The 11025-nt window shown below is 42.0% G+C and overlaps 1 protein-coding gene across 1 annotated transcript in view; it reads right to left on the bottom strand.

Annotated features, from left to right (window-relative positions):
- Positions 1-248: 248 nt before the first annotated feature.
- Positions 249-11025, bottom strand: part of LOC104515047 (ankyrin-3-like) — a gene marked incomplete at both ends in the record, with an annotated part of 70083 nt that continues 59306 nt past the window's right edge. The window contains 7 exons of the mRNA XM_010158881.1: positions 249-438; positions 1633-1702; positions 2529-2591; positions 2801-2873; positions 5982-6077; positions 6470-6568; positions 6658-6756. Coding sequence (XP_010157183.1) covers positions 249-438; positions 1633-1702; positions 2529-2591; positions 2801-2873; positions 5982-6077; positions 6470-6568; positions 6658-6756 — 690 coding nt within the window. The remainder of the gene's footprint in view (positions 439-1632; positions 1703-2528; positions 2592-2800; positions 2874-5981; positions 6078-6469; positions 6569-6657; positions 6757-11025) is intronic.

The following is an 11025-nucleotide window of genomic DNA, read 5'->3' as shown; positions in this document are numbered from 1 at the left end:
AAAGAAGAAAAAGTCTCTCATCTCGAGCAGTCTGACTCCAAACCAAACTGTCCTCGGCAGGGAAGAGAAATTACACAATTTCCATGAAAATACTTATTTAGCGGGCACAGCAAGACATAAACTCATGGAAACAGTTTCATCACGTTTGTCTCTGAGCTCTAAGACTATTTTCCAAGCCTGCAATTTCTCTTATGAGAGAAACCTTGAGGATTGTGGCATATTGAGATAACATTAAGTATCTGTCTCACTGAAGAGTTTTGACTGATGGCATGAACGTTAGCCAAGTGAGGGAGGGTTCGGATTTGGGTGGTAAATTGCTGCCCTTCTTTCACGTGGAAATCAGCTCCCTGGCTATGAGATTTGTCAGAGTGCATTATCAGCTTGAGCATATGTAGACTGCTGTAAGTGGATGCATTGTATGTAAATGCCCTATCAACACTGAGGAGTTGTGAGGGTGAGCATCAGAATATCATCTTTACAGATGTGCAAGTCAGGAAAGAGAGACAGGCCGGTGTTACTACCTCAAAGCCTGTAATTCATCGCTGCCTTGCACACTGGAATGCTTCAGCATAGATTAATAAAACACCTATTATTTGATTTGAGAGCTGCCTTGCAGTCTTAGGTTTGAAAATGACCCTGTTATATATAAACCAGTCTCTTAACTAGTAACAACATGGGTGCCAAATAGTTTCTAGGCAAGGAATCAATTGTATCACCTGCAATCTTAATTTTTGGGTTTCTTTGGTTTTTGTTAAACTGGGAGTTAGCGACCATCAAAACCTTCCACGTCTCACACATCCCTGCAGGCTTTGCATTTGGCCTTACCTTAACAAATGATGCCGTACTTTAAAAGACACATTTTACATATTTGGTTCTAATATTTGGATTCCATATAGGAGTGTTTCTCAACTGTGCGTTGCCGCCTGCTGCAGCGGGATATGGCAGTAGTTGCTGCTCTATTAACGAACACTGTTACGCATCAACGTTCCAGTCAGCTGAAACAATACAGTATTCTGAGCAGTACAATAGCTTACGAGAGTTATTTGTAAAACACAGGTGTAGGGTAAGAACACTATCAGTTCGCAACTGCAGCGATGGGAACACCATGACAGGCTGAAAACAAACCAAAAGCCTCAATGCATGAATTAAACAAGAGCTGCACACAATGAACTTGGCTAAATAGCTTCCACACCTTACTGCTCACACGCTATAAAAATTAGAAGTAAATACATGGAATCACGGAATGGTTTTGGTTGGAAGGGACCTTAAAGACCATCCAGTTCCAACCCCCCTACCATGGGCAGGGACACCTTGCACTAGACCAGGTTGCTCAAAGCCTCGTCCAGCCTGGCCTTGAACACTTCCAGGGATGGGGCATCCACAGCTTCTCTGGGCAACCTGTCCCAGTGCCTCACCACACATCACTAGGGAGGAAGAAAAGAGAGATGAACTAAAGCAGCACAAGAAAATTGAGCCCAGTCACTTGTTTTCCTACTAGAGAAGAAAAAACTGCAGCTCTAGGGCAACTGAATTGGGACACACAAAAAAGCCTTAAGGACGTTGTTGTCCTCTTCATCAACTCAAGACCTTCCTGTTTCTGAATGTCACCTGGGAACCTGATCCCACTCTGACCTCTGGAAACCTGCAGTTCCTGGTGCAACTCGCACGTACTCCTGCACATTCAGACCAGGAGAGGTCTGACCTAACAGGGGATACTGGTATAGGGGTGGGAAATAGTTGCCAAAGGAGTTTTAAATACCTGGGGACAACTGAAGCCATGTCAAGCCTGCCCAGCCCCAAGGAGAGAGCTGGGACTAAAAACAAGGGGCTTTATTGCCACTCTCACAGTTTTCACGCCACTTTGCAGGATGATAGAGATGAAATCTCAGCCACAAAGTACTTCCTTAATCCTAACAAACATCAACATGCTGAGTCCAGTGCAGCATCCTCTTTAGTCAGGACAAACGCAGCCTGATGTGGCATTTACTAAATGCCATGACTGAAATATTACATGTTAAAAATAAAAAAATCCAACCAAAAACAAACCAAAAAAGCCACCCTGAACATACTTATTTTCCCAGGTTAAGGGTCCATTATCAATCAACTGTTTCAGAGCTTAAGCTACATCAGAATTGAAAACAACAACAACAACAAAAATTTCTGCCACTTAATTTCACTGTCGGTTATTTCTTCCAAAGTGTTTTGATACTTGACCTTTTTGCCTAATATTTTATGTTTCAGTTACAATAATAAAACGTTTCTCTACTTTATACAAGCACCAGCAAATGGATTATTCCAGGAAACTGGAGGTAATTTGATTAAAAAAATTGGGATTAAGAGATGCAGAAAAAATTAGAGGATTATCAGCAATAGCTCAAAGAATTTTTGAAAGCGTTCTAATTGTAAAGCAGAAATTACTGTTAGCAGAATAGTAAGAAAATTATCTGAAAGGATTAATTTTCAGACAGATGAAATAAAAGCAATAGGCTTAAGTTAAGTATCACTGCAATACAAAAATGCACAAATACCTTCTTCAACATCTGACAAATATTCAGCATCGCTGAGTATTTCAGGGGCATTGGCTTTACGAACTGCATGATTTAAATAAACAAAATAATTAAATAAAAGCATAGACTATCAAGGTGTCAACAAAACAAAGTAAAACAATCAATGCAAAACAATAACGAATGTGAAAAGACTGTATCCAACTACTACTGGTTGATGCTTCTTGTTTTTAAAGAAACATTTACAACAACAAAAGACTGAAAAATAAGCAGGAACGTTTTTTATTTTTTAATACCTTCATCGTCAGACATATCAAGAACTTCATTCATGGTTTCGGGTACATTCATTTTGTGCTTTTCTGTAACAGTCTGTCAAGGGAAAAAAAATCATTTCAGAGCGCAGACACAATTTTTCTTAAAGCCACAGTTATTTTAAAAGTTAAATGCAAGATAGGATATATTTTTATCTGCAGTTAGTAAACCAAGATTCATTTTTTAGCTTGTTATTCACTTTCCTTTTTATAGATACATATAGATACATTAAAAAAGGCTACAGAAATAGGCAGTATTATATCTGTGTTGTAAACTATATTCACATTTTCACAGCAGAAAAAGCATGAGCTGAAAACCTAGAAGAGGATGATATCAAAAGAAGAAACAAGTACACTGAAAAGAGTTTCACGTTATGGGAACTTTAGAGTTGTTAATAACAACTCTAAATAGTCATCTACATTTTGAGCAGGAATATGTCATCTCTCTTTAAACTAAACTTTCTGAGGGAAGTATTTTTCCGTTGTCATTAGAAAAATGCTGCAATCTGGGAGCAGACTTAATCTATGTGATTTTTTTCAGAGGTGCCTCAGCATGAATTTTATGTTTTTCCCACAAATGAGAACAATTGTAACCGCATGCAGGCTAAATGGTACCACTTAAGGAATTTGTGCATGAAAGACACTCAGAAGCGGTTGGTTGATTTTGATGTTTATATTGATTCAGACTCAAAGACCAATATTAAAAAAAAAATATGTAGAAGCAGAAAAAATAAATGTTATGAATGCCTGAAATCTGCTCCCAGAATACCTGTGTGTCCCATGAATGACACACAGAGGCACATTTTACTGTCCAGCACAACAAGCACTGGTAAGGTTTTAGGTCACTCAAGAGACCCAGCAAAGTTACCATTCAAGGAATAACACAGAGTTACCTTCCTGCCACCAAAAAACCAGAAACCCAAACAAAAAACCAAACCCAACACCAAAAGCCACTCCCATCTTTATGGTTTTTTTTAATATTATATTGTTTTTCACCACCCTTACTTCTCATCTTTCATATACAAATAAGAAATCATTAATAAGTTCAGGAGGAGAAAATAGCTTTTATTTACTTTAAAATATTTCAGTTTTTCTGGGGCCTCATGAATACTCATTTGGCAGTTCACGTTTCTTGGGCTACTGCCATCACCTGATATAGGCAGAAGAGCTCCTGCATGCTCAAACATCACAAAACTTATAAAAAGCCTGACACATTTCATTTTGTCAGAATTACTTGCAAAGCTCTTTAGCACATTGCTATTAAACTAGCAAAATCACAGGAGGGTTGTTTGTTGGGTTTTTTTTTTTCAGGCACTACTGGATATTTTTATTGGTGTTTGAGTATAAATTATAGTAAAATTAGCTATCTTCATCCCTCATTTCAATAAATTTACCTTTGGGAGTTGTTTAGCCACAAGCCTCAAAAAATGAGCCAGCAGTGTGAGCAGAAATTAGCCAAAATGAGCCAAAAAATGTGTCAGCAGTCAAACTGAGTTTTTAAGACTCTGGGTTGTAAATCAGTTTTCATGTCTAGACTTCCAAAGTCTGACAATTGCACACTCATGACTGATAGCAGCATATTCTGAGTTTAATGGGAATTATTTCTGGGCTTCTCTTGAGAGTGGGTATTTGGGGTAGTATAGGCCTATCAGCATCCAACACTTCTCACAACACAATTCACAGCCTGACCCACTCGCTCTGCTTTTCTTCATCTACAGGACAGACAGAGTATAAATGGTCTTACAGAGCACAAACTCCCCCAGCATCTTTGTTCTACAGGCTAAGAATGACCTTGTGAGAGGGGGAGTTTTTAGCAGGAATATGTGGGGTTGCTTTTCTTGTAGCTCTCTAGTTATATCCTAGGCAATCATGCAAGTTTGTGCTACCCCATATAATCCTCTCTGTCAAATTTTTCAGGTTGTGGAAGATATTTTGGGATCTTTCTAGAGGAAAATGCATTCCTAAGAAAACCTAGAGACAGGCTGTAAGAAAAAAATTGTCTGGCTTATTCCTTTTTATTTTCTGGCATATTCCTTTATATTTTATTGTTCTGAAATTTGTCTTTTGTTTTGTGGTGGCTCTTCTGTAAGATACTGAATTATGGACCACAGCCAGGAAAGACAGAGGAAGAAGAGGCACAGGCAGTAGCAGAGCTAAAATCTGTCTGTCATCCCAAATCCTCATCGTACTGCAACCACCTGCTTGCACTGGCAGACCACACAAATAGGTGATGACAAAACATGGAACACACAGTAATTCTTTTCCATCTCTGAGATGCCTAAAAATACATATGTGCACATACTCCTCCTTCTTTTTAATCTGAAAAAAATGTTGCAGAAAGGAAAAAGCAGATTTGGAGCCAACGCTATGAACTTAGGTTCTTAAGACCCAGTGTTGGCTTTACTACTACAGTGGTGGCACGGAAGCTCCTCACCTCACGAAACTGGTTTTTTCATAGAGCAATTTGGCAAAAGGTTGGTGAACCAAAGATCTTTCCAAGAAATATTTTGGATTCTGTGAACCACCCTTTTTCTGACAGCAGGGGATACTTGACCACTGCTTGTCCCTTTGATCTCCTCTGGCTAATGCTGCAATAAGCCTTCCTGAGAGGCAAGACCGACAGCTGGAGCTGCTGCATGTGTCAGTGGATGGATATCTGGGGCTGCAGGAGCTGAGCGGGGCTGCATACAGAAGACAGCCTTTCACCATCCAGAAGACAACAGAAACTATGCAATGAGGTGCTTTTTAAGCCAATTCCAGCAACCTTTTAGGTTGGAATAGGTTCTCTTAGGGCAAACACAAGCCATTATACATCAGTCCCTTGGCAAACCCTCTCAAAAGGCAGAAGCAGCTTGTGTTTACAGAATTCTGTAGGAGTGTCTTTTCATCTACAAACCAGCCCGTAATTCATGTGGTTTGTACCCTAAACAAGATGATGTGCAGAAAAACCTGGCAGCAGTGACCAGTCATTCACACTGCTCCTTGGTATTCTTTCTGCATACATCCTATCACTGTCTACTAACTTAAAATTAAATTGCCCATATTTGACAATGTTGCTAATAGGAAATAGGTGGAAATTAAACTGGAATCCCAGTAACTCAACAAAGCCAAACGCACTGGTTTAGGAAAAATCCTTCCGTTCGCTGCTGAAGTAAGCTGTACTCACAATTGTAGTCATGGTCTCTTCTGTCACCACCTTCAGCGTGTCAACGACTGAAATGTAGCCAAGTCGCTTAGCGATGGCGAGGGCAGTGTTTCCATTCTAGCAATTGAAACGTTCGTTAAGAAAAGTTGAATGTTAGCAAGGAAAAGCGTAGCAGCTGCTAATTAACTGCAGAAGAATGCACAATAAGGGCCAAATAAATGTTCACATATTGGTGACTGAAATAAATGTATTTTGGGTAATAGGACATATAACCGTAAGTTTTTAACACTTCACAGAAATGGGATGCAAACGAAAATATTTCCAGATGTTTGCTGTTCTAGTTTTGGAAGAGGTGATGGCACAGAGGATGCGGGGGTGATGGGAACAGGCTTCCTCTGCTCTTTTCCTCTCCCACCAGACATTTTTTCCACATTTCCCTTGCTCCAGTGCTTTAGGCGGGGAGGGGAGAAGCGAGCGGAAGGGGAAAGCGGTGTCCCCTCTGCACTTACCACAGTGAGCTCGTTGGGCGCCGCGCCGTGCTGGAGCAGGACGTTGATGATGTGGGTGTGCCCCTGCTGCGCAGCCTGGTGCAGCGGCGTGTACCCGTTCTGCGGGGACAGGGAAAGGGGACGGCTGCGGCGGGCACGGCGCACGAGCCGCCTCCACAGAACCAGCCAGGCAGAGGTGGAAAACTCACCTTCGTTTTGGCATTAACTTTCGCAGAATGTTGCAGAAGGAAGTTAACAATTTTTATGTTTCCGTAGTGGCAGCCAACATGCAAAGGAGTGTATCCCATCTAGAACAAACGTGAGCAATTAGTACATGTGAATATCCTGCACCTCCCCAGAAAAAAAAACCAGACGTGAGACAGCAAAAATCCTGTTAAGCTTTAGTGCTGTGGCCTATTGTGAAAAATCCTCCAACCTTGGAAAAAACCCACACTTCATACAAATGTCGACGCAAGCCCCACTCTTTGTGAACCTCTGTGAATGCCTCGTATCTGAACTCTTCCACACGTGCCATCTTGATTAAAGGTTTGCCTTCCTCTCCAAAAGTCACACTGCCCAGTCTTCAGGGCAGAGCCCAGCTTTGTAAATAAACGTGTGTATAATGCCTTGCACAGTAAGGTTCACATGCTTGGTGCTCCTGCAGCGTGATAATAAACAAGCAAGCACCTAAGTAAGTATTAACAACTTTCTAAAAACCAGGCGTGCTGCGGGCTGCCTCAGCTACAGTGCAATTTGCAGCCCACCCATTCTGACTGAAACACCCAGAAGGTAAATCTAAAACAATGCAACTAATTTGCCATTTCTGCCAGGACAATCTAGACCTACAGAGACTGGAATGCCAGCTGGTGAACTGAGGCTGTAAGACAGAAAGGTCTAATTTTTCACATGTCTGGCCTTGTGTTCTGCAAACGGGAAGAAATTGCTTTTTCTTGGCAACTGCAAAGATGAGAAAGTTGAATATATCCTTTTTGTTGCTATTACTTATTTTTCATTACTAGGGGAAGGACTAAAAACGTTTGTCAACATTAGGATTCCCCCTCGCAATGCTCTAAACACAACTAAATGGCTTTTTATAGTGAAATGTACACATTTTGGAAATTTTTCTGTAACCATTTAGTACAAGAAGAGTATCACTTAAGATTTTTAAAAACTACTCCTGTTTTTTAAAAACTACTCCTGGTAGCAAAGCAGGAGTCACTAGGCTGACTCTGAACTTGCTCACCTTAAACCCCCACATATTTAAAGTAAGGCAAACAGCACGCTGAAACCTGTTAATTGTAACAGACACTTTAATCAACATTTAACATTTAACACACAATGCAACAAAACAAAGAGGACCAAAGCTTGCAAGAAGCTCTTTTTCTAATCTCTTATTCCATGAGAACACTCTTAGCAGTTTTCAGAAAGTTGGGCTTACTTGAGATGCTTAACCTATTAGAAATGATTAGATTCTCTTTCTTGAAGTAATTATCTTTTCCTGCCTTATCTTCCCTCTAAAACAATGCTCTCTTCTTCCTTAACAAACACAATCAATCTAGAGATGCCCACAGGATAGTTCAGGAGATGGATACCTCTAAACTGGACATGTGCTATTTTTCTCCATAGCATGGAGAGAGGCCACTTTTCCCCAAACCTCTCTCCCCAGTCACACTAATAGCGTGATGGCTTTCCAAGCAGTTGCTTTGCTTGGCTTACAGAGATGCATTAATGGGCTTTCCCCTCTCTGGAGGTTAGTCATCGGGATTCCTTTCCCCTTTAAAGGTCAGGTTTCATGGGCCCACGTGGAGGGCTCTGAGATGCCAGGAGGGTTATCTTAGCCAGTGCTCACATGGGTCTTCACCATTTTGCAAGCAGGGTGAAACTACACTGCCAGTGCAGTATGCCCTTTCACTACACCGTGGGACTTTGAATGCGGTATTGGCCCCGTGCTCCATTATGAGTTTTTATAGAAAAATCAATTGCTAGGCTGTAAAAATCATACCTGATATGAGAAATACAAATACACTAAAGACATAGTAAAATACACTGCAGTTGTTCACTGCTGTTAATCTACAAGAATTCTGCTTTCGGAAAAAGGATGGGAGGCGAGGCTGTCTAAGCCCATTCATTTTGGTGGCAGCAAGGTCAGTTATAACATGTATGGGGAAACATGGCCATGACGCCTTGGCTGCTGGCAGAGCCCAACGTAGCCACACAACCAGAAGGAAAAGACACTACTTGGGATTGAACGATCTGCAACTAGATCCAAACGCCAACCCTGTAGGTAGAAACACTGAAAGGTGGGCTGGTCTTGCATTAACCAGGCTCCTGCTGCTCTCATCGGTGTTTAAAGGGGAAAAGGTGCCTTCGCTTTCCCGCTCTGAGAAGGAAAGCCTGGTGCCCAAGAGACACATAGGGAGTTAAAAGCTGCAGCTTGTCATCTGCATGTCCATGTCAGTGAGGTGTGGCCCCAAAAGCCCTGGGGAGGCAACTCCAAGGTCAGCCCAGGGTTCAGGACCCAGCACACCACCACATGTTCAAGCCAGGAGGTCAAAGCTGCTCAGAAGAAAGGAAGAAAAAACTTCACATGTGAACTATTTCTGCTGGAGGGAAGTTTCAAGTGTCCATGGGTTCAGAAAGACCATTTTCTCCATGTCCCTTTTGCTCTGCTACTACTTCACATGAGGTTACCTAATTCCACTCACATTAACACATGCTAGGAGATGGTAGCTGTGCCAGTTACTTTAAATTAGGGTGTGTATTTTTTCCTCAGTTAATTATATACCCTTTACCATCTAAAAAACCTAATAGCTCTGACAACCAGGACAAGTTAATCATTGCAAGAAACAGCACTGGATCCAAATTCCATTAACATCAGCAGAATGAAACTTTCCATTGACTTATGTGAACACTGGATCAGATGCGAATGGCTACAAGGAACTTCTCCCACAGAATAGTTGCATGCAGTGGTAAGAGCCTGAGTACTAGCTAAAATGTGATCATCGTGAATTGAACACTGGGACCTCGTCTTACAGTTACAGTTAGTTCAGGGTTGGTCTAACAGCTTCCTACCAGTGCCCAGGGTCTGAATCTGACAGGGCACCCTAAGCTGGCCAGACTCTTGAGTCTTCAGCAGAACGCTGAGCGTACTCACAGACCTGTACCTCAAACTCAGCTTCTGTGACCCCTGCTCCTACACATCCAAAGATGAACTCCGATTAAAACATGACCAAACTATCAAAAATCCAGTTTAAAAAAAAAAAAAAAAAAGGTGGTGGAATCTCCTCATATAGGAACTTGATTCCCTTCTCCCCCTTGAAAATACAGGTCTCTCTTAACATGACCTGCAAGGTCAACAAAAATCAGACATTGTAAAACCAACTGGGGAGATGAAATCCAAAGTCAAGGGCCACCTGCTGGGAACCCCCTGCTAATAACCCTGAAACACTGAAATCTGGAGAATATCAGAGAGCCAAGACCAGCTGATCTCAACTTTCCCTTTGAAGTGATCCGTAAAGCTTCTGCTCCCCAACCTGTGACAATGCATGTTGAAGAAGGAGCTATCAAACCCCTGATATTTACTGCCGTACAACATCATTTTCCTTCTACAGATGGTGCATACAAAGACTCACACGTGGTACCTGCGTAAATGGCTACGGGAGTAATTACTGATGCTCTTTGTAACCCCTGACCAGCCTGCTGTTTGAATCAGAGACTAAGAGAAAACTTTTCCTCTTGCCCCTCTAAATGCATGGTAGAAGTCATGACATTCCCATGGTGACAGGGTCACTATTCTCCCTGCTACAGTTCTTGGTGTCCCAGAGCTGAAGGAGGCTCCCTCTGAAGCTCTTGGTGCTGCTGGCCTGGTCAGGTATAGCTGGAGGCACGTGCCCTGAAGGGCAGCTTCTCTGCTACGGGCATCACGCATGCCCTGCGGAGCGATGAGGGCACCTGCTAGCCGGGTGGCAAAGTACCGGTCTCCTCTCTGGACTCCCTGGAGGGGCCTGGGAGCTTTCTTTGAAGTTTGCCATATCCTGTGGTCATCTCACGTCGTGTCATGTTTGATGAGGCTGTGCCTCATGCAGCATACAGTCACTGACAGCAGTGACAGAGGTCTGATGTGGCAGGTCACATCTCACTGGGCATGTTAGACCTCCCCAGGCAGCAGAGGACATCTTCCATGGTGCTGGCCAGCAACCACTGTAGTTAAGGCACTGGCCAAACCAAAGCTAATTAGCAAAATGGCCTTTTAATGCCCAAGACCCAGGAAGGATATCCTTTGCTTCTCAGCTACAGTGCAGATTCTGGCATTCAACTGTTTCTAGCTCAGGAAGGTATAAAATTTATACTTAGATCCCAACATCCTCATTGAAAACAAATACACTGTTAACTGTTCTGAAAAGCTCTGATTGGCAGATTCTGCAACTACACAACTAAATTGACTATAAAAGTAGTAATTCTCATGGTTACTTGAGCTTGCTGATTTCATTCCCTATAGGAACATGTCCCGGAGGCTAAAATATTTTGCTTCAATAGCTATTAATAATTGCAATAAAACCTCCCAAAACAAAACAAAT

Source organism: Eurypyga helias, unplaced genomic scaffold (assembly GCF_000690775.1).
Source record: "Eurypyga helias isolate BGI_N326 unplaced genomic scaffold, ASM69077v1 scaffold18739, whole genome shotgun sequence".
Taxonomy (NCBI): domain Eukaryota; kingdom Metazoa; phylum Chordata; class Aves; order Eurypygiformes; family Eurypygidae; genus Eurypyga; species Eurypyga helias.
This window is presented reverse-complemented; position numbering and strand designations above follow the sequence as displayed.